A 23,830-nucleotide genomic window follows, 5' to 3' on the forward strand; every position below is an offset into this window, starting at 1 on the left:
GCCGACAAGAGGTGTGGCCACGTTGGACTTGGTACTGGGTAATGAACCGGGCCAAGTATTAGATTTGTTTGTGGGAGAGCACTTTGAAGATAGTGACCACAATTCGGTGTATTTCCTTATTGCAATGGAGAGGGATAGGGCCATACGGCAGGGCAAGGTTTATAATTGGGGGAGGGGTAATTATGATGCGATTAGGCAAGAATTAGGCAGCATATGATGGGTACAGAAACTGTCAGGGAAAGGCACAAATGAAAATTGGAGCTTGTTCAAGGAACAAATATTGCGTGTCCTTGATAGGTATGTCCCTGTCAGGCAGGGAGGAAATGGCCGAGTGAGGGAACCATGGTTCACAAAAGAGGTTGAATGTCTTGTCAAGAGGAAAAAGGAAGCGTATGTAAGATGAGAAAACAAGGTTCAGTTGGGTCGCTTGAGGGTTACAAGGTAGCAAGGAATGAGTTTAAAAAAGGGCTTAGGAGAGCTAGGAGGGGGCATGAGAAGTCCTTGGCGGGTCGGATCAAGGAAAACCCCAAGGCTTTTTACTCTTATGTAAGAAATAAAAGAATGACCAAGGTGAGGTTAGGGCCGGTCAAGGATAGTAGTGGGAACTTGTGCATGGAGTCAGAAGAAATAGGAGAGGTGATGAATGAATACTTTTCTTCAGTGTTCACCACGGAGAGGGGCCATGTTTTTGAAGATGAGGGTGTGATACAGACTGATAGGCTGGAGGAGGTAGATGTTCTGAGGGAAGATGTATTCGCAATTTTGAAAAACCTGAGGGTCGATAAGTCCCCTGGGCCAGATGGGATATATCGTAGGATTCTTTGGGAGGAAGGGATGAGATTGCAGAGTGTTTGGCTTTGATCTTTGGGTTCTCACTGTCCACGGGGATAGTGCCAGAGGACTGGAGAGTGGCGAATGTTGTTCCTCTGTTCAAGAAAGGGAATAGAAATGACCCTGGTAATTATAGACCGGTTAGTCTTACTTCGCTGGTTGGTAAGTTAATGGAAAAGGTCCTGAGGGATAGGATTTACGACCATTTGGAAGGATGCCGCTTAATCCGGGATAGTCAGCACAGATCCGTGAAGGGTAAGTCTTGCCTCACAAATTTGATTGAATTCTTTGAGGAGTCAACTAAGTATGTAGATGAAGGTAGAACAGTTGGTGTCGTATACATGGATTATCGTAAGGCGTTTGATAAGGCTCCCTAAGGTCGGCTCATGAAGAAAGTAAGGGAGGTGTGGATAGAGGGAAATTTGGCCAATTGGATAAGCAACTGGCTATCTCATAGAAAGAAGTTTAACAACAGAAGGTCAAAGTCCAACAGGCTTATTTGGTAGCAAAAGCCACAGGCTTTCGGAGCCTTAAGCTCCTTCTTCAGGTGAGTGGGAATTCTAATCACAAAAGGGCATATAAAGACACAAACTCAATTTACAGAATAATGGTTGGAATGCGAATACTTACAGCTAATCATGTCTTAAAGGTACAAACAATGTGAGTGGAGAGAGCATTAAGACAGGTTAAAGAAATGTGTATTGTCTCCAGACAGGACAGCTAGTGAGACATTGCGAGTCCAGGCAAGCTGTGGGGATTACAGATAGTGTGATATGAACCCAATATCCCGGTTTAGGCCGTCCTCATGCGTGCGGAACTTGGCTATCAGTTTCTGCTCAGCGACTCTGCGCCGTCGTGTGTCGTGAAGGCCGTTCAGTGCTGTGTCCTCTGCTATTTGTAATTTTTATCAATGACTTGGAGAAGGGGGCTGAAAGGGGGTCAGTAAATTTGCTGATGACACCAAGATTGGTGAGTAGTGGATGAGGTGGAGGGCTGTTGTAGGCTGCAAAGCAGAGCTGGGCCGAAAAATGGCAGATGGAGTTTAACCCTAATCAGTGCGAGGTGATTCATTTTGGTAGGACAAATTTGAATGCGGAGTACAGAGTCAACGGCAGGGTTCTGAGGAACGTGGAGGAACAGAGAGATCTTGGGGTTCATATCCACAGATCTCTGAAGGTTGCCCCTCAAGTGGATAGAGCCGTGAAGAAGGCCTATAGTGTGTTAGCGTTTATTAACAGGGGGTTTGAGTTTAAGAGCCATGGGCTTATGCTGCAACTGTACAGGACCTTGGTGAGACCTCATTTGGAATATTGTATGCAGTTCTGGTCACCTCACTATAAGAAGGTTGTGGAAGCATTGGAGAGAGTGCACAGGAGATTTACCAGGATGCTGCCTGGTTTGGAGGGTAGGTATTATGAGGAAAGGTTGAGGGAGCTAGGGCTTTTTCTCATTAGAGCGGAGGAGGATGAGAGGCGAATTAATAGAGGTTGATCAGATGATGAGGGGGATAGATAGAGTGGACGGTCAAAGACTATTTCCTTGGGTGGATGTAGCTGTTACTGGGGGGCATAACTATAAGGTTCACGGTGGGAGATATAGGAGGGATGTCCGAGGTAGGTTCTTTACTCAGAGAGTGGTTGGGGTGTGGAATGGACTGTCTGCTGTGATAGTGGAGTCGGAAACTTTAGGAACTTTCAAGGGGTGATTTGATATGCACATGGAGCACACCAGAATGATAGGGAGTGGGATAGCTTGATCTTGGTTTCGGACAAAGCTCGGCACCACATCGAGGGCCAAAGGGCCTCTACTGTGCTGTACTGTTCTATGTTCTATGAAACAATTGTCGATTGTTGTAAAGACTGATCTGATTCACGGATACCCTTTAAGGAAAGAAATCTACCTTCCTTACTTGACCTGGCCTACCTGTGACGGCATATCCACACAACAATGCGATTGACTCTCAAACACCATTTGATATGGCCGAACAAACCATTTAATTCAAGGAAAATTAAGGGTGGACATCCAAAGAATGAAAATGAAAGCAGGGAAATGGCTGCAATTCCTCTTGTGGATTTTTGTACAGGGCTGGGTGTGATCTATATCACTGTGCCGTTGTGCACAGTGATATGTAGAGCTGCCTCCCATTGTTAAAGTCCTAATAGAGAGCACGAATACACTGTTGGAAAGGTATTTGGTTGCAGTGATTCGTTCACCAAACTCCGGATTGTAATTCTTGCTATTTTCATTGTAGTACCAAAGGAGCCAGCCCGGTCCCTTCCCGAGACTGTGTCGGTACCAAAGCATGGTGTATCTCCCAAGATCAAATCCACTGGTTTTACAGGTTAGGGTCAGGGTTTGCCCGACTATCCCTATCTCTGCCTCTGGCTGGATCAACACCACATCCGACTGGACGCCTGCTAACCGAAAGAAACAATAATTATGGTGAGGTGAATCCAGTTTGTGTCACGCCACAGGGAATGATTAATGTTAAACAGAGACTATGGGAGCTTTCTGAGAATATCCAACTACTCACAGGATAAGAAGCCAATAAACAGACCGAGAGATATTGCTAGCGCCATGCTCATGGAGCTTGTGTTAACTTAGACACCCTCCTCCCGGGACTCCCTCCAGTCATTCACTGAACAGAGCACTGGGCCGATCTTTAACTTCTGATCGTTAGTCACAACGGTTTGTACAAGGGCAGGGGGAGGGTTTTGACAAGACACCAATTAGAATAGAAGACACTGTCAACACGTGACAATATATCCATATCAATACAGAATGGGCGCCAACGAATTTGCATTGTTAAATAAAGCTGCAAAGATTCATTGTTACTCAGGGCGAATTGAATCATATTCCTCATGTTTCCGTTAACAGTACCGTCTGGAACATTATTTTCATTAGGGGACTGATTCCATGTTGCTTTAGCAGAATGATTTAATAAGGTAGGCTCTTAGCATGACCGTCACATGCTGTCCAAACTGCCCATTCAATTCACTGACATAACAACACCGATAATCTCCCCTGTACATTCCACAGATCGCTTCATATTCCAATTCAAGCAATATATCCAATGCTCAAGGAAATTTGTTGTTGAATCTTCATCCAGACAATGCATTCCAGATCCCAGCTGTTTAAAGAATAATCCATTATTCTGTAGTTACGTGTGTAGTCTGGAGAATCTTTCCCAGTTTGGATGGGAGTGATTTGGAGGTGAACCTCCAGGTCGTGGTGGTCCCAGGTATCTGCTGCTCTTATCCCCTAGATGGCAGTGTTTGTAGGTTTGGAAAGTGCTGCCTAAAGAGCCTTAGCGAGTTCGTGCATGTCTAAATGTTTGCCACTGTGCCACGTCTGCCAATGTGTGAGTATTTGTGGAATTGGTTGCCATCAACTGAATTGCTTTGTACTAAATAGTGTCGAGCTTCTTGAGTGTTGTTGGAGCTTCATTCATTCAGTCAACGGGCCGCAGTAGCATAGTGGCATCTGGTCCGTCGTCTTGGAGGTTAGAGAACATCCGGTGCAGATCCGGGTAGCTTTTATAGGCGATTAAGCCTAATATCTTGGATCATGATAATATGTTCCATGCTGCGGCTGTACACTTTCCAATGGTACTTGTTAAAGCACCACATGGTCGACTTTTTAGCATTGAATCACAGAAAATAGGAGCGGGAATAGATCATTCGGCCCTTAGAGCCTGCTCCATCATTCATTATGATCATGGCTGATCTTCTATTGCAATACTCCTTTCTCCCTACAACCCTTCACACCTTTAGAGTCTAGAAATCTATCTATTTCATTTTTAAATATATTCAGATACTTGGCCTCCGCAACTTCCTGAGGTGGAGAGTTCCACAGCTTCTGAGTGAAGACATTTCTCATAAATGACCTGTCACATATTTTGAAACGCTGACACTCTGTTCTAGACGCTCCACCACCCCCCCCCCCCTCCCCCGTCCACCGCCCCCCCCTCCCCAAACCCCGGAGCCAGAGGAAGCAACATTCCTGAATCCAGTCTGACCAGCCCTGTCAGGATTTGAAAAGTTTGAGTGATATTACAAAAATTTCATTCCACTTAGCAAACTTAAACCACATGAGATTTATGAGGAAGTGACTGTCCGGGTGTGATATTATCCGTACGTTAGATGGATGGCCTTATTCTGTGTGGTAGAGTAACACTATGGTTCCATGAATTGTTGTCAGCAATGAATCTATTGGAGTTTGATGAAGGGGACAAACTGTGTGCAGTTCCTCTAGTTTGGGTTTTTTTTACAAATCTGGGGCTGACCCGCCTCACTGTGTTAACTGTGTACTCTAATAAGCAGCTGTTTCCTCCATCGTCAGAAACCTGACATCCAAAGCAAATATATTGTGTGCAAGCTCTTTGGAAACAGTGAATCGTCCTCGAGTCTCCCCACAGTATCAATGGAAGTCTTCATCATAGTAGGAAACTAGCCAGTCTGACATCTTTCAGGTACCATGACAGTACCAGTACAGCCAATAGCCACTGAAGTCGAAGCCGCTGGTATTGCAGGTCAGGGACAGGGACTACACTGGGAACCACTTCTCTGCCTCTGGCTGCGTCAGAACTACTTCCGACTGGACACCTGTTAAAGTCAAAGAGACATCCATTATTGTGATGGGCGGATCGGTGGCACAGTGGTTTTTATTCCAGGCCTGAGTACTATCTGTGTGGAGTTTAGACGTTCTCCCCGTGCCTGCGTGGGTTTCCTCTGAATGCTCCAATTTCCTTCCACAGTCCAAAGATATGCACGCTAGGTGGATTTATCATGCTAACGTGTTCCTAAATATCGGTAGATGTCTCGATTAGGTGATTAGCAGGGGTTACGGGGACATGGCAGAGTGGGCCTGGGTGCAAACTCAATGGTGAAATAGCCTCCTTCTCACTGTAGGGATTCTATGATGATTCCTTCCCCTGTAACACACCATTGAAAGGTGAGGTTCTGCAAACACACACAGCAGGAATTTGGGGAAATGTCAAGCAGCTCACTGCAGAAGGAACCCTCCAATAGTCCGAGTAACATTGTTAACCTCATGGTCAAGAACAGGAGGAACAAGGTGCATTTCAAACTGCTTGCTGTCGCTGCAAGCTTGCTTTCAGTTATTGGTGTGTTGGGACACCAAGGTCCCTTTGCACAACAATAGCAGTTTCTGCAAGAACATACCCAGAATTTGCAACCGATAACACATTCTTTAGAGCCAATAATAATTGTGTCTTTTTCTTAAAGCAGCAAGGGCCAAATATTGAATAATTCCAATGTCACAAATGTTCATTTTTGCAGCAAATTGTGATTACTGTCTCATTCATCTCGAGATTCGCCCCTTTCCTCAGCAATAGTGTCACTCAGTTAGAACAATAATATTCTAAGGGACAAAGTGCAACCGAATGCACTAGCCCTGGTGAAATCAGAAAGGCTCTGGTCCTGGTGTGAGAGACCCCAAACACATTGGCTGCAGCTGGACTGTGAGCACAAGTGGAAATGGACAATGGTCCAATTTCCCAGCACTTGGTCCGTAGCCTTGCATGCTATAGCGTTTCAAATGCTCATCTGAATGCTTCCTAAATGTGTTGAGGGGTTACCGCCTGTACCACCCTTTCAAGCAGTCAGTTCCAGATTCCCACCACCCACTGGGTGAAAGTGTTTTGATCCCAAATCCACTCTCAATCTGCTGACCATTACCTTAAATTTATGTCGCCTTGTTATTGACCTCTCCACGAAGGGGAAATGTCCCTTCCTATTCACAATATCTATATCCCTCCTAATTTTGTACACCTCAATCAGTTCCACCCCCCTCCTCATTTTATCTGCTGTAAGGAAAGCACCTCCAAACTAACCAGCCTCTCTTCATCGCTGAAACGCTCCAGCCCAGGCAGCATCCTTGTCAGCCTCCTCTGCACCCTCTCTGGTGTAATCACACCCTTCAAAGTCTCTCTTCATGTATAAAAGTCAGCGTGTACCCATCTCTTGTTCAGAACTGATCACACTGTGCCTTCCTGCTTATTTATTCATAAAGTTTATTTGTTAGTGTCACAAGTAGGCTTACATTAACACTGCAATGAAGTTACTATGAAAATCCCCTAGTTGCCACATTCTGGCGCCTGTCCCGGGCACACTGAGGGAGAAGTTAGCATGGTCAAAGCACCCAACCAGTATGTCTTTTGGACAGTGGATGTAAACTGGAGCATCACGAGGAAACCCATGCAGACACGATAGGAACGTGCAAACTCTGCACAGACTGTGACCCCAAGCCGTCCATCACCTGTAAATCAGTCTCTGGTAACCATACATCCACTTTGCGTGCTAGTCCAGCAGTTGATGTGGCTGCTAATCTATCTAACTCTCTGGTGTCCATATATCTTTGTGTGTTAGTCAATCTGCCGATGAAACTATCCACTAAACTGTCCAGTGACCATATATTTGTCTTCTTTAATTCATCAGTTCGCGTGTCTATAACTCGATCTACCTAACTGTCCAGTGACCATATATCTGCTTTGTATGTGAATGCATCAATTCCTGTGTTTACCACTCTATTTATCTAGCTGTCTAGTGGCCATATATCTGTTTTGTGTGTTACTGAATCAGCTGATGTGTCTAAGAATCTAATTCACATCTGTCTGCCTGTCCATCCCTGTGTTGATGCTGCAATTCTACAACACCGACATTGGACAATGGGGCTACAAATCATGCCCAGCGTCCCCATTGCCTGGGAGAGGAACCTACAGTTTACGTAGAGGCTGCTGCCTGGAATGTGCGAGTGTGTGTGTTTAAGATGCAGAAGTATTTCCTGGAGTCCTCAGCTGTCACCGGTGCAACTGTCAGACTGATGATTCTGTAAGTTTTGCTCAGGGAGGAGGAAAAGCGACGCCTGGAAAATGTGGCGCTGTCACTGAAACCATCGGTGCAGCGGACGACAATATACTCGGGACTTCCCCCCATGGCTGGGTGGAGAGGTTCCCGGTACCAGACCAAGCAAGCTCTCTCCACCTCTGTGTATGAGCAGGTGATTGTCGTGGTGGCTCCCTGTTGGACCCTCACCTCTGCCTCCGGCTGGTGGATGACTGCGGATGCAGCCAGGCTACCTGAAGGATAGAGAAAATTAGAATTAAGTGGAGGTTCCAGGCACTCTATCGATTTGAAACTGGGGAGCTGCGGGGGAGGGGGAGGATGGGGTGTGCCCAATGGAGGTTGGCCCCAGTTCCCACTGCCTTTTCTCACTACTGAAGCTTTTAAATAACTATTTGTAAAATTCCAATCATTAAATAAACTCAGTCACCAGTAATGTTGCTGTGTACTTATCTCGAAAGATCAACATTAAATATAAGAATATAAAATAATTTATTGAAAGGAAATCAATGAGAATAACTAAATTAAGTTGATTTATCAGTGTCACAAGTGGGCTTACATTAACACTGCAATGAAGTTACTGTCGCCACGCTCCAGCGCCTGTTCTATTACACTGAGGGAGAGAATAGCACGGCCAATGCACCTAATCAGCACATGTTTCGGACTGCAGGAGGAAAACATAGCACCCGGAGGAAACTCACGCAGACATGGGGGGAACGTGCAGACTCTGCACAGTGACCCAAGCCGGTAATCGAATCCGGGTCCCTGGCGCTGTGAGGCAGCAGTGCTAAACATTGTGCCAAAATGCCGCCCCTAATAATTAATTAAATCCAACCACTGCGAATATTGCTCTACTTTTTCTCTAAAAGCAACATTAAATGTGGAAGAATAAAAGGCTTTCTTGAGAGGTAATCAATGAGAATGTGAAGTGTAACTCACCTGATATGATTGCTGCTAGAATGAAAGCTTTTAACCCTCGTGGGCGATCCATCTGCAAGTTGTATTTGCAATGGGTAGAATAGTACAATATATCTTGACTCGCTTCTTTATAGTGAGGAACAGGCCTGAAGAGGAAGTGCAGTTATTAGGCTTCCACCGAAATAGGAACTATGCAGCCAGCTTGTTTGTACACGATGTATTACCAAAACATCTGTAACAAGAGTGGAGTCAATGGAGAATGCGACAATTAGGAGCAGCGTCTTAGACTGCGTTGTCACTGTGTCCACTGTAATGAAAGTGAGACCGAACACATTGATACAGGCATTGGAATTGAGAGATAAGAGTGTGATAGAGGACAGTGAAACAGAGACACCAAGAGGTGGGGGTGGACATTTTGTTGGCTTTCCTGCCACCTGATGGAAGAAATAAGAATTTCTCCATCAGCAATCTCCTGCTTTGCTTTGGAACACAGTAGTTACTTCTGAAATCTTTTCAGAAGGGCGTTGCAGAAACACGGCTGTGATCATTAAATAGCGGCACGGTGTAAAAGATTAATTGCAGCGAAAAGGCAAGACTCGCAAGAAGGCAGTCATACCCAAACACAAGCACACAGACACAGATACACACAGAGTCTCTCACTTCCAGCAATCTCCCTCTGTTGGACTCTCTTATTTCACATACATACTCACACACACACACACACACTCGGACGCGCGCATGCACGCATACACACACTATCTTTTGCATTTCAAGGTATGGTACCTTAACAAAGGCCCTCTGAAAGTATAGATATACCATATCTACAGGATCCCCAGTGTCCACTTTGCTTGTTACATCTTCGAAGAACTCTAGCAAATTAGTCAAAACGATTTGCCCTTCGTAAAACCATGCTGACCCTAATGGATTGCATTTTGGCATTCTAATTGTCCCGTTACTACAATCTTAAAAATGGATTCTAATAACTTTAGAACGACAGGTGTCAAACTAGCTGGTGTCTGGTTTTATACCTTCTGTCTCCTTCCCGCTTTGAATATGGGCATTATATTATCTTTTTTCCAACCCACTGGAACCGTTCCCACATCCAGGAAATTTTGGAAGATTATAACCAATGTGCCTACTATCACTTTCTTTAAGACCATAAGCTGTAGGCGATTCGGCCCTGGGGACTTGACTGTCTTCAATCCCAACTGTTTGCTTAACACTTTTTCACTATTGATCATCATTTTTCTCAGTTCCTTCCTTTCTATTACCTCTGCATTTCCTGTTGCTATTGTGATGGTGCTCGATTTGCCCAGCGTGATAACTGAGGCAAGCTATTGATTGAGAGTTTCCACCATTTCTATTTCCCCCACGATTAATTCCCTAGTCGAATCCTCCAAGGGTCCAACAATCACATTCGCTCCACTCTTCACTTTTAGATATTTAAGATGCTTTTGCAGTACTTCTTTAAATGTTGTGCGTGTTTTCTTTCATAATTTACCTTGGATCTTTTTGTTACTTTTCAGTAACCCATTGTTGATCATTACAAGTTTCCCAATCCTCCAGTCTGCCACAGGCCTTTGCAATATGATATGCATTAGCTTTTCTTTTCATGCTATCTTTAGCTTCCTTGCTTAGCCATGGATATTTCTCCCCCTCTTACAGTCTGTATTCCTCATGGGAATGTATTTTAGTTGGGAGGAATTAATTGTCCCCTTCAGCATTTGCCACTGATCATCAACTGTCCTGCCTTTTAGTCTTCTTTCCCAGTCCACTCGGGCCAATTTTGTCCTCATGTCTTCGTAATTCCCTGTGTTTAACTGCAGAAGTCTAGTGTGGGACTCGAGTTTCTCGTCCTCAAACTGAATTTGGAATTCTATCTAACTATGATCACTCTTGGCTAGAGGATCTTAACTATTAGATCATTATTTAATCCCTGCTGATTACACAATGCCAAATCCAGAATAGTCTGCTCCCTATAATAAAAAAAAATACTGCTGATGTTGGGATCTGAAAGAAACACAGAAAATGCTCAAAAAATCTCAGCAGATCTTACAGCATCTGTGGAGGGAGAATCGAGCCAATATTTCGAGTCAGGGTGACCCTTCCTCAGAGCTGAAGACAAGGAAAGTTGGACAAGATTTATACTGTGAGCGTGGGTTTTTTCTGGGGGCGGGGAACTATAATTGAAACAAATAGCATAGACAAAACGACAAAGGGAATGTAAATGGTGATGATCAAGGCTGAGAATGTTGCTAAGAGCGTCCAATTAGAGATTGGAATGTGTAAATGGCAGAACCGAAAGTGCACAGTCTATGAATGTGGCAGTTATCCTTAGTGGAATGGGGAGTGGGGTGGGTAGATGAAGTAAAATGAAAAGCGATATTTTAGATGTTGATAAATAGAAGTAAAAGTAGAAAATAATAAAAAAATGGACGAATGCGATGAAAAGAAGATGGCGTGGAGGTGGAGTAGAGAGGTCATGCTCTGAAATTGTTGAACTCAATCCTCAGTCCGGAAGGCTGTAATTTGTCTAATCTGAAGATGAAGTGCTGTTCCTTCATTTTACGTTGGGCTTCACTGGAACATTGGAAGAGGGCAAGGACAGACGTGTGGATAGGAGAGCAGGGTGGTGTGTCGAAGCTGCAGGAAGATCTGGGTCCTGCTTGCGGACAGACCAGAATTATTCTGCAAATCACTCTGCATTGTTCTCTACAATGTAGATTAGGCAGCATCGCGAGCAGCGAATGCCATAGACGAGATTAAAGGAGATGCACGTGAAGCGCTCCTTCACCGGGAAAGAGTTTTTGGAGCCTAAGATGCTGAGGAGGGAGCAGAAGAAGGGGCAGGTATAGCATTTTCTATGGTAGCATGGAAAAGTGCCGCTGGCGGTGGGTGAGTTTCTAGGTGTGATCAAGAAGTGGAAAAGGATGCCCCGGAGGGAATGATCCCTATGAAATACTGGCAGGGGGAGTGAGGGGAAATTGGGTTGAAAGGTAACATTATGCAGGTGTTGGCAGAAATGGTGGAGGATGATTCTTTTAATGCGGAGGCGTGTGAGCTGGAAAGTGAGTATAAAGCGGATGCTATCCTGGTTTTGGGAGGGAGGAGAGAGTGTGAGAGCAGTAGCCTGGGAGATGTGTGGGACACGGTTGAGAGCCGTGTCCACCACATTGGGTGGAAAATCAAGATTGGTCTGCTCTTTCGTTGGTTCCACAACATATTTCTGCAAGAAACAATCTCTAATACATTCAATGAACTTTCCCTCGAGGCTACCCTTGCCAATTTGATAAATCCACTCTACATGCATATTAAAATCATCCATGATTATTGACGTACCTTTCTTACAAGCCCCCAATATTTCCTCATTTAGACAATGCTTCACTGCCAAACGACTGTTTGGGGACCTAAATATTACTACAGCATCTCATTTCATTTCTGTCTATCCGTCTGAAATATTGAGTACCTTTGGATATTCAATTCCCAAATCTAGTTTTGCCTGCAACCATGTCTCAGTAATCGCCATTAATTCATACATATTTCTCTATATTTGTACAATTAACTCATTAATTTTATTCCCAAAGTTTCGTGCAGTGAGGTACAAAGCCTTTAAGTTTGTTCTGTTATCAAATTTCCCTATTCTTGCACGATTTCCTGGTGTCCTATGATGTCCACACGTTCTGTCCCTTCCTTTTATTTTCTGGTAACAATCAGTTTCATCGTTAACCTTCACTCCAACCTTCTCCTTTAACTTCGATATTTTTTATTATTACATGGAACTGAACACTCATTCCTCCTTACCCCACTATTTAGTTTAAAGCCCTATTTACAGCCCTAGTTATTCGCCAGCATGATTCAGATTGAGTCCGCACCGATGCAACAGCTCCTTCCTGCACAAATACTGGTGCTAATATTCCATGAATTCGAACACATTTCTCCCACATGAAACTATGAGCCACACTGTTGGTTGGTTTTTCGAGGTGGTCAGATACCGTCAGTAAATCTCAGACAAAACAAGACCGACGAAGCCAGTGTCTCAGTTTAAAGACGTAACCTTTATTTTGACCAGCGGCCACCAAGAGAAATAATTAAAGGGTCAGGGCAGCTCTGATATAGAGCATCTCGCCCTCTCCAATGAAATCTGACGTATGCAATTCAAATCAGGCCAATTATAGTTTTCCTTATTAATTACTCCCGCCTTTCATGAGCTTTAAATCAATCATCTTCAATATACTTAAACCAGCAATAATTTATGTTAGATACCTTTGCCAATCACATCTTACCTTCTGGCAAAATGGCAGTTCCTTCGTCCTTAGAATTGCAAACTCCTACCTTGGCTAACCCAGATTTCTGTATCCCATAGTAACCAGACACCAGCCCCAAAGTTCAAAGGGCACGTTCCAATGAGTTCCTCTACAGGTCACTGCCAAAGCAGATTAACACTTGACTCCACGTCTGGGCATGCATCCATTTTATCTGGACAGTGAATATACCCTATTCATAAAATTTGTTTAAGTGTTCTGAATGTTCTTTCCATTCGAAGCTCTACTGATTAAACTTGCATATTCTCAAGGTTTTAATATTTTTTTAGAATATGACTTTGCCCTAATGCCCTATAACATAATGCTTTGCAGCATACTGCCTTTGGCAATAGTGAACAATGATTCTTAAAAATATATTAATACATTCAAATCTTTAAATCATAATCACTTGTTTAAATCTCTTACTGCATTTCATATGTGTGCAAACTGCTTTCGTGTTACTTTATAAATATGTTTTAAAGTCATTTAACTTAATGCTGGTAGTTCTGTCAGTGTCCTCATTTCTAAATGTCTAAAAATCTTTACTAACCTATTAGAATTTTTCCCCGTACACACACGTTTACCTCTTTAATCTCATTAATCGTGTCCCAGTTAGCTCATGGCTCAGATATTAATCCAGAGATTATTACCTTTTTGTTTATGATTTTGAGTTTAGAACCTGGCTATTCATCTTCCCGTAGCAGAATGTGCATCCTTGCTCTGCCTGTGTCATTCGTACATACGTCAAAAATGACAACTGGATTTTCCCCCTCCCATTCCGAATTTCTCTGCAGTCCAGAGGAGGTGAACCGAAACCTGGCACCAGGGGGCAACACAATCTACAGGACTATCGCTCCTGGTCACAGAGAACATTGTCTGTGCCCCGAACTATACGATCGCCGATTACGACTAGATTCCTCCTTCCTACCCCACTTGAATGGCTCTCTGGCCCACGGTACTGTGGCCAGTTCGCTCATCTGTCCTACAGTCCTCGCCCTCGTCAACAGCAGGAGCAAGAAAGTTGAACCTGTTGGACAAGCAGTAGGACTAAGTTTTCAGCACATCTCTCTCCATGTTCTGTATCACTGTGTCTGTAATCCTCACCATGTTCAGGTTTTTGTGCAGCTCTCTCCTTGTTCTGTATCACTGTGTCTGTAATCCTCACCATGTTCAGGTTTTTGTACAGCTCTCTCCGTGTTCTGCATCACTGTGTCTGTAATCCTCACCATGTTCAGGTTTTTGTACAGCTCTCTCCGTGTTCTGTATCACTGTGCTATGTGCCGACTCAGTCCACAGTAATAGACAGCCGAGTCGCTTAGCTGCAGTTTGGAGATCTTTAACCGGCTGATTTTCTGGACAGAATCGATAGAAGCAGAAATTCTCTCCCCGGCAGCGTTTTCTTTATTGCCCCCTCCTGAAGTGTGTTTCTGCAGCAAGTATTTCAGAGTCTGCCCTGGGGGCTGGCTGTACCAGTGTACTGTGTACTGACAGATTCCTGAATATTCACAGCTTAATGTAACCGTGTCACCAGCAGCAGAGGTTTGTAGAGGCGGATTCTTGGATACCAGGGAAGAGGAACCTGCAGGATTAGAAAAAAAAGCGTTTGTTTAGGTTTTGCCATTTTTTAGTCGGAGATTGTGTCAGTCGCAGGAGTAGCTCAGTTTTATGCGGAGTTATTATTATTTTAATTCTAATGGAACGATATTGACTTACGCTATAAACCAGTGTACAGTGAGGTGACATTTTATTTTGCACAAGTTCTAATGATCTGTAACGATGTTATTAAACTGGAGGGAGTGCAGAAGAGATTTACAAGGATGTTGCCAGGACTCAAGGGACTGAGTTATAGGGAGAGTTTGGACTTTTTCCTTTGGTGCGTAGGAGATAGAGGGGTGATCTTATAGAAGTGTATAAGATCATGACAGGCACGGATAGGGCGAATGAACTCAGTCTTATTTCCAGGGTTTGGGAGTCGAGAGCAAGAGGGAATAGGGAAAGAAGTAACCTGCAGAGCAACTTTTTTTTACACAGAGGTGGTACGTATGTGGAATGAGCTGCCGGAGGGAGTGGTTGAGGCAGGGACATTGTCAACATTTAAAAGGCATTTGGACAGATACATGGATAGGAAAGGTTTAGAGAGATATGGGCCAAATGCAGGCGAATGGCTGAGCTTCGACGGACATTTTGATCGGCATGGATCAGTTTGGATCTGCCGTAAATTCTGTGAATCTATGAATACACTGTCAGCTTAGTAGGAGCTGGTTCAACAGTGAATTATGAATGAGCAATGATCACATACCTGAACAGGAAAACAACAGGTTTATGGGGAAAATTCATGGCTCGTGGAAGAATTGGATTTCGTTTATAAAGTGGCAGCATCTACCCGAGGGGCCGAATGTCCCCCTCCCACGCTAACTTATTCTATGATATATGTTAGGTTTTAGTTTCTATTTTCCTTTTTGAGAGGGATATTGAAGGGAACATTTTATTATCAGTGACGCAATCCTTTTCTGGAGATGATTGCCAAAGAACAACCCAGCTGCGTCACATCACAGCGCACAGCAAGATCCAACAGAGTGATTGTGATTCATCAGCTCCGATGGGGCCGAACCATGTTGACCATCGGTGGCCAAATGTCATTTATATATTTCAGTTTAACACCTCCCGGGAGTCAATGTTTGCTTTTTAATCTATTTCTTTTCTATCTATTGGTATAATTTTTCTCCCCTTCTCTTTATATTGAGATATCTAGTCAGTTTCATTTCATTTACTTTGTGCTGTTTGGTTTTCCTGAGTCGTGGGAACGCGTCCCAAAGTCTCGTAGTTGTCAGTTGCGTTCATCCTGTTCAGTTTCCGCAGTGGTTTTACTGTTACTCACTGGGAACTGCCTCTTTTGGATCTCTCACAATTTCATTTTTTTCTGCTCATTAACTGATTCTCTCCCGGGTTCGCTGGGCAGAGTTTTCTCTAAATTGTACATTGTATAGAAACTCCTGTTCCACATTTCAAAGCTGCTCCATCACTCAGTTATGTTGCAGCTTATCTCCTGTGTCGACCACATTTGCCCTGACCATTTTAGTGTACAAATATGTAACAAACGCTGCCTTGAATGCGTTCAACATTAACTATCCACGGCTCTCTGTGGTCTGGAATTCGCAGATTCACCACAATGGCTTTGACTGAAGAAATGTCTCCTCTCCGCAGTCCAAATTGCTGAACCGTTATTCTGAAAATGTGACCCCAAATTATAGACTTCCCAGATTGGAAAAACTACCACCCAGAATCTGCCTTTCACGCCCTTTGAGAATATAATAAATTCTGCTGAGATCACTCCTCACTCCTCTAATATCAGTCGAGGGAAAATAGGCAATGGGTCTTCAATCACTTCTCAAAGGACAATCATTTTATCCCAAGACTCTGTTTAGTGAATATTAGTTAAATTCCCTCCGAAGTATGTACATCCTTCCAAACTAAAGGAGATCAAATCTCACATAGTATTCCAGGTCAGTTCGAATCTCCGCAAATCTCGTTTTCAATCCTTGAGTTTTATTGTATTTTCAGTATTCTCCAGAAATAATAATCCAATCTTTCTCTCCATGTCGATTAATTCTCTATCACTTGTTCTAAATGAATATTCCCTTCACAATTGTTTTCTATTGTTCCTGTTCTCCTTGATACAATTACCACATCATCCTCCTCTCTTACTGCATTGTGCGATTTCAGTTAACACTAATCAGGGCTACAAATGCATTACAGCAATCGCCCACAAACAACCATCACAAATCCGGTATGTCCTGACCCATTGGCAGGACAGACTCAGCAGAGCTGGCGGCACGATATTGTCGGGAGCGACTTGCCCTGGGAGTCCACAATACCGTCTCTGGACCGCATGAAGTCTCATGACATCAGGTCAGACATGGGCAAGGAAGCGGCCTGCTGATTACCATGTGCCTCTGCTGATATATCTATACTCCTCCATGTTGAACAACATCTGGATGAAGCACTGAGGATGTCAAGCGTGCATAACGTATACTGGTTAGGGGGCTTCAATATCTATCACCACGACTGGCTCGGTAGCACATAGCTGGACATAACTGCCAGACTGGGACTGCGGCAGGTAGCGAGGAAACTACCAATAGGGAATAAAGCATATTTGACCTCAGCCTCAGCAACCTTACTGCCGCAGGTGCATCGCCAGAGAAGTATCAGTAGGAGTGACCACATGCAGTCCATGTGGACACAATTTATTGTCTTCACATTGAGCTTCACTCCATCGTGTAGTATGGCACAGTCGCCGTGCTAAATCAGATAGTTTTTGAGCAGATCCAGCAACTCATCACTAGGCATCCATGACGCACTATGGGCCATCAGCAGCAGCAGATTTTCACTCAAACACAATCTGTAACCTCATGGTCCGGCATGTCCCCTGCATTGACATTAGCAAACGAGGGATTAACACTGGTTCAATGAAGACTGCAGGAGGCAATGCCGGCAGCAACACCAGACATCCCTATAACTGATTTGTCAATCCGGTGAAGATAAAGCTGAAGCCTTGGCAACAATCCTCATCCAGAGATATCGAGTGGATGATCCATCTCAATCTCCTCCGGAGGTCCCCAGCATCACTGATGTCAGTTTTCATCCAATTTGATTCACTCCACGTGACTTCAGGACCGGCTGAAGGCACAGGATGCTGCAAAGGCTATGGGCTCTGGAAATATCCCGGCAATTTACTGAAGACCTGTGCTCCAGAATTAACCACTAACGGTGGAAAATGAGAAAAAGTTATTGTTTATAAGGAGGATATTTAAGGAAATATCAGATACAATGTCACTAATTTCAGTCACTGATTTCTTTATTACAAAATTCCTTCGGACCTACAACAAGGTCCCTTATACCTGAAGCCCGTGGTTTAATTTTCTGTTTGTCTCCCGGGTCAGGTATTGAGTGAGTCACTGCGGTTAAATGGACTGGCCGCAGTGACATCGATCTCATTCAGCTGGTAGCTTCTTGACATTGCACGGCTAGGACTGCAATCTACTGCCCAGGAGAGAGCTCTGAGACCCCGCTGCCGTGTTGTAAGCGACAGATAAACCTCTCCCAGTCACATTTCACATCCAGAGTGGATTCCGGGGTGTTGTCAATTTGAGTTTGTTAAAAAAAAACTCCCAGGAGTGTCAGAGTTCTTGATGTTGATGTGCCTCTTAAAACAATCGCCCAGATTCTGTCAACTCTCACAGAACACTGAACCGCACCCAGCGCCTCACCACCACCCCCACCCACAAGCCTCACCCCATTATCCCTGCCCCGCTGACCACCGACTCCATCAGGTCTCACAGACACTTTCCCCCGGCCTGACCTGGACCCGACTCCAAAATCACATCCTGTTCCCAACTCGAAATCTGTAACGGATGATTTTCCATAGGAAGATTCGATTGGATTGAAACGAGACAGATCACAATGATAAAGTGAAGGGGAACATTAAACGAGACAGTCTGTAACACGGCGGGGTTTGGAGTCACTTACCGGCTGTGACAGTCACCACCGTCCCGGATCCATCCACATAATCATATTTCCGTTTAGTACACAGTGGCACCTCTCTCAGTCTCCCCGGTACAAGAACCACCGACATCTCAATCTGCCGGGAAACCATCACCAGTCAATCGGAAGTGTCCAATTATTCGGGGGATTTAAAATTAATAAACAAGATTCAACGTTTCAACGTCTCTGTCGGTTCAAATTGTACTTTGTGAGGCCCAAGCTCTCAGTAAATGGCCGCAGGGAGGAAATATTAACTTCATATATAGCAAAAAAAATCAAAGAAAGATGTGAGTGGTGGAGATTACAATAGAAGTAATCCAGATTACAGCGAAAATATCGTCAAACCAATGATTCACTGTCCGGGCCCTGAGAATTTGTACTGTAATTGTGCACAGGTATTTGCTCAGCTTCCTTCCACTGTGACTCTCCCAAAGTTACACAGTGTTACAATTCAGCATCAAAATATCGGGTACTGGGTGGAATGTTGGAACATGAATTAAACCGCGCGGAATGTGGCTCCCAGCTCCGGCTGTGAGCCCAGGATCCCATCTGGTGTGTGGGTTTGTAACTGGGATCAATCATTCCCATTCTCCATTCACCGACAACACTCCCAGGAAAGACACCACCATTCACTCACACTCCGTGTTTATAAAACTCGAAGTGTCAACGATAATAATCAGGTCCCGTTAAAAACTAAACTGTGGCACCGAGAGTGTGAGGTGCAATTGTCGGGGTGGCGGTGGGGGGGAGGCGCGGGACGGGGGGCGGTGTTCAGGGCAGATTAACTCCGGTTTTTCATTTGGTTCTGAGAGAATCTGCAGGGAGAGTTTTTGTATCGCTGGATGCCGAGGCCCATCACGGTGTGCCAGTACCAGTAATGAGCTTTACAGTAATAGGTGGCGGTGTCTTCAACTCTCACATCCCGAATTTCCAGCGAAAATGTCTTTTCTGCTTTGTTCACAGACACAACAAATCTCCCTCCGCTGGAGATCCGCTCCCACTCCGTCCCGGTCTGGGTTTGTCTGAAGAAATGTCCATTTTCTAAGTGATAACCATGTAAAACACAGGTGATGGTGAGAGACTGACACTTCTTCCTGGTCACCGCTGCCGGGCTCTGTGTCACTGACTGACTGAAACATCCTGGAAATTAAACACAGAGAGTTTATTGGACCATCAGAGCCGAACCGCACAACGGGGCTAAAACCCAGACAGTGTCTGCAATTGGGATGGACTGGGGCAGCTTTATATTCAATCCACACAATGTAGTTTAGTGCGATTAGTACTCACGGTGTAAACAGACACACAGACTGAAAACAAGAAGGATTCCCATCGCTCTGCTGCCCGGAGCTGATGGTTTAAATGACGTAGAGCTGGAGACTGCAGAGGTGGACTGCTCTGGGAGACTGGATCTCAGCTGAACTGAAATAGCTCAGACCCGAACGTCGTCAATTTAGGCCACGCCCATTGTTTAAAATAAATCTCGAGAATCTCAAGGTGACAGAAAGCTGTGAACATTCAGTTGAGGCTCCACAGTTAGCGCTGCCTCGGAGCTCCCGACCCCAGAATCTCGTTCCGCAACCCCTCTGGGTGTTGCCACCCAGAGTTTGTGAATGTCCCTCTTTGTCAAAAGCAAGTAAGATTCTTATTCTTTTCTTTTTTTCAGTGTCCAAGTGCAGAGATGGTAGTAACGACAATGATATGCTCCTCCTGCCAGATGTGGGAGATTTGGGAAATTTCTCGTGTCCCTGCGTCTATGTCTGCTGGAAGTGTGACCAGCTGCAGCTCCTCACAGACCGCATGGTTCAGTTGGAGCAGCAGCTGGAGACACTCTCACGGGATCCAGGGTGAGGTAGCTAAATGGATACAACATTGGCTTGATGACAGAAGACAGAGGGTGGTTGTAGAGGGTTGTTTTTCAAACTAGAGGCCTGTGACCAGCGGTGTGCCTCAGGGCTGGGTCCACTGTTATTTGTCACGTATATTAATGATTTGGATGAGAATTTAGGTGGCATGGTTGATAAGTTTGCAGATGACACCAAGATTGGAGGCATAGTGGACAGTGAAGATGGTTATCAAGGATTGCAACGGGATCATAGTCAATTGGGCGAGTGGACTGATGAATGGAAGATGGAGTTTTATTCAGATGAATGCAAGGTAATCCATTTTGGTCGATCGAACCAGGACAGGACTTCATCATTTAATGGGAGGATGTTGAGTTACAGAACAAAGAGATCTGAGGGTACATGTTCATAGCTCCTTGAAAGTGGAGTCACAGGTGGACAGAGTGGTGAAGAAGGCATTCAGCATGCTTGGTTTCATTGTTCAGAACATTGAATACAGGAGTTGGGACATCTTGTTCAAGTTGCACAAGATATTGGTAAGGCCACATTTGGAAGACTGTGTACAGTTCTTGTCAACGTATTATAGAAAGGATATTATTAAACGAGAAAGAGTGCAGAAAAGATTTACTAGGATGCTACTAGGACTTGATGGTTTGAGTTATACGCAGAGACTGGATATACAGGGACATTATTCCCTGGATGGTATCAGGCTTAGGGGTGAACTTATAGAGATCTATAAAATAATGAGGGGCATAGTCAGTTTGATGGTCAACATCTTTCCCAGAAGGTCGGGGAGTCTACAACTAGAGTGGGTAAGTTTAAGGTGAGAGGGGAGAGCTACAAGAGGGTACAGAAGGGCAATTCTTTCACACAGAGGGTGGTGAATGCCTGTGACAAGCTGCCAGAGGTAGTAGTAGAGGCGGATACAATTTTGTCTTCGAAAAAGATTTTGGACAGTTACATGTGTAAAATGAGTATGGAGGGATATGGGCCAAACATAAGCATTTGGGGATAGCTTAGTGGTTATTAAAAGGGCGACATGGACAAGTTGGGTCAAAGGGTCTGTTTCCATGCTGCAAACCTCTATGACTATGACGGTGGAGTATACAGGGGGAAGTAAGTGTGATGGATGGTGTGATAGTTATCTTTTAAAAAACATTTAGATAGTTACATGTGTACGATGGGTATAGAGGGATATGGGCCAAATGCGGGCAATTGGGATTAGCTTAAGGGCTTTAAAAAAAAGGGACGGCATGCCAATTTGGGCCGAAGGGCCCGTTTCCATGCTGTAAACCTTTATGACTAGATGACTCTATAGAGACTAGCTTCAAGAAGGTGTCAAACCACAAGTCCTGACAGATAGATGGGTGACTGCCAGGTCAGGCAGGTATGTAATGCAGGAGTCTCCTGTGGCGATTCCCCTCTCAAACAGATATACCGTTTTGGATACTGTTGCGGGGGGTGGGGGGGGGGGTGAAATAGCCGCTCAGGGGAAAATACCAGCAGCAACCAGGCCTGTGGCACCACGACTGGTTCTGCTGTAGAGCAAGGTCGAGCTAAATCCAAGACGGAGGCGGGACCGACCGCCATATTATCATTCTAATTTCTATGGAATATTCCTTCCTCTCTCATTCCCCAAAGCTGTGAATCTCCCTCCCACACACTCTCCCTCCATTATCAATCTGCTGTATCTAATATTCACCCTCCCAATTCTCCTGAAGGTGCTGATTGAGGCTGATTGACAGATCCACGCTCACTGCTTCCTGTCCTGGACACAGAGAGAGCTGGAAATCTCCATGCAGGCTGCCAGACAGATATATGTCTACATTACTGGAGTAAAAATGTGTGGAATGTACAGACCGAATTCACTTCATTCCCTTCAGATGGTGCAAGTCCCCAATTTCCCCCAGAATGAGAAAAGAAATGGAAAGGGGGAAACATTGATTTCCTCCCAGATGTTGCCCTCTTTTTAGGCCAAATCAAATAAACAAACTCAGATTAAGTCAGGACAAAGTAAAAGGGGCAGCTCCCCAAAAGGAGGGGGAACAGTCCGAACAGAAATCAAAGTACAAAGGAAACTTTAAAAGATCAAATTAAAATGTGATTATTAGGGTCGATAACGCACCCCAACCCCTGCCGTGCCCAACGGGCGTGGAAGGCATCAACCGCGCCCATGGACACCGCCTGCTCCCTCTCCACGGAGAGCTGGCCGCGAACGCCACCACGGTAGAGGGGAAGACAGTCAGGATGGACGACCCCCGCGATCGCCCGCTGCCTGGACCGGTAAATGGCGCGTTTCACCAGGCTTAGGAGCAGGTTCACAAGGAGGTCACCATCCCGACCCTCCCCTCTCCACACCGGGTGTCCGTGGATCAGGAGCGTGGGACTGAAGTGCAAACAGAACATCAATAAAAGGTTCTTCAGGAAAACATAAAGTTAGTGCAGCCTAAGACACTCAACATAGACATGGTCCACGGACTCCACAAGGCCGCAGAAAGGGCAGTCTTCGGAGCCCGTGAACCAGTGAATCCTACGGTTGTGCGGAACTGCTGCATGCATCACCCTCCACCCCAGGTCCCCGACGTAATTGGGGGAGATCCCTCCGTAGAGGGACCTCCACCGCCCGGCGGCAACAAGGCCCGCCAAGGTGTATCCGGGTGACAGGCGAGGAGGCGGTAGTGGAAGGTGTGCAGCAGCAGCCCGCACAGGAGACGCCTCCGCGCGGTAGAAAAAGGCATTGAGGGCATTTCCGCGAGGCAGCTCAGGCTGTGGGGCACCTCACCCAGGGGAGGGGGCTGAGGCTTTGGTCCAATGTGGAATTCCGCCCGAACAGGGGAACGCTCGGGCGGGATCCCACTGCACGCCTGCGCCGTCTCGAGTTTGCGTGCAGTTTCGGGGCCGAGCACGACCGTCCTAAGGTCTAGGATGGCTTTGGCCGCGTGCCGAACGGACATCCCCGCGCGCTCAGCCAGCACGCGGGGACTCATCCAGCCCGCTCCTCCGCCATCGAGCACGTCCCCGATTCTGGTCACCCCGGCGTCCACAGCCCCCCTCTCCGCCAGCCACCTGAAGTCATACGGCTGGAGGAGCGGATTCCTGAGCAGCGGCTCTCGCACGAGAGCCGCTACTCCTGACGGGGGAGAGCTGCGTCGCGAGGCGACCGTGTTCCAGACAGTGAGGAGGTCCTGGTAAAAGATGGGCAACTCCTGCAGGGCGGTCGAAGCACGCCCCAGTTCGATATGCAGGAGCTGCACGTCATAATTGAGACCGTGCCACTGGCGGAAGAAATACGTCGCCATGGCACACCACTGTGGAGGGGGCTCAACGTAAAGGTACCTCTGCAGGGCCTGGAGGCGGAAGGTCGCTATCTGAGTGCGGAGGCACACCAGACCTTGTCCGCCCTCCTCAAGCGGGAGATGCAGAACCGCAGCAGGGACCCAGTGCAGTTGATTGTCCCAGAAGAACCGCAGGAGGGTTCTCTGGATATCAGTGACAAAGCCAGGGGGAGGGGTCAAAGGGACCAGCCGGTACCACA

General features: G+C 45.6%; 1 protein-coding gene and 1 gene segment (V, D, J or C); both read right to left on the minus strand.

Annotated features, from left to right (window-relative positions):
* LOC144485851 (uncharacterized) overlaps positions 1-14,142 on the minus strand; it is a 49,042-nt gene extending 34,900 nt beyond the window's left edge. The window contains exons 1-3 of the mRNA XM_078203928.1: positions 14,079-14,142; positions 7,813-7,930; positions 5,307-5,435 (exon numbers count right to left, since the gene is read on the minus strand). Coding sequence (XP_078060054.1) covers positions 5,307-5,435; positions 7,813-7,930; positions 14,079-14,142 — 311 coding nt within the window. The remainder of the gene's footprint in view (positions 1-5,306; positions 5,436-7,812; positions 7,931-14,078) is intronic.
* A 36-nt stretch (positions 14,143-14,178) lies between these two features.
* On the minus strand, positions 14,179-19,578 carry LOC144485852 (T cell receptor alpha variable 38-1-like). The segment is given in 2 exon segments: positions 14,179-14,492; positions 18,440-19,578. Coding segments are annotated over 2 exon segments (441 nt in total).
* Positions 19,579-23,830: the final 4,252 nt, after the last annotated feature.

The sequence above is a fragment of the Mustelus asterias genome, unplaced genomic scaffold (genome assembly GCF_964213995.1).
Source record: "Mustelus asterias unplaced genomic scaffold, sMusAst1.hap1.1 HAP1_SCAFFOLD_241, whole genome shotgun sequence".
Taxonomy (NCBI): domain Eukaryota; kingdom Metazoa; phylum Chordata; class Chondrichthyes; order Carcharhiniformes; family Triakidae; genus Mustelus; species Mustelus asterias.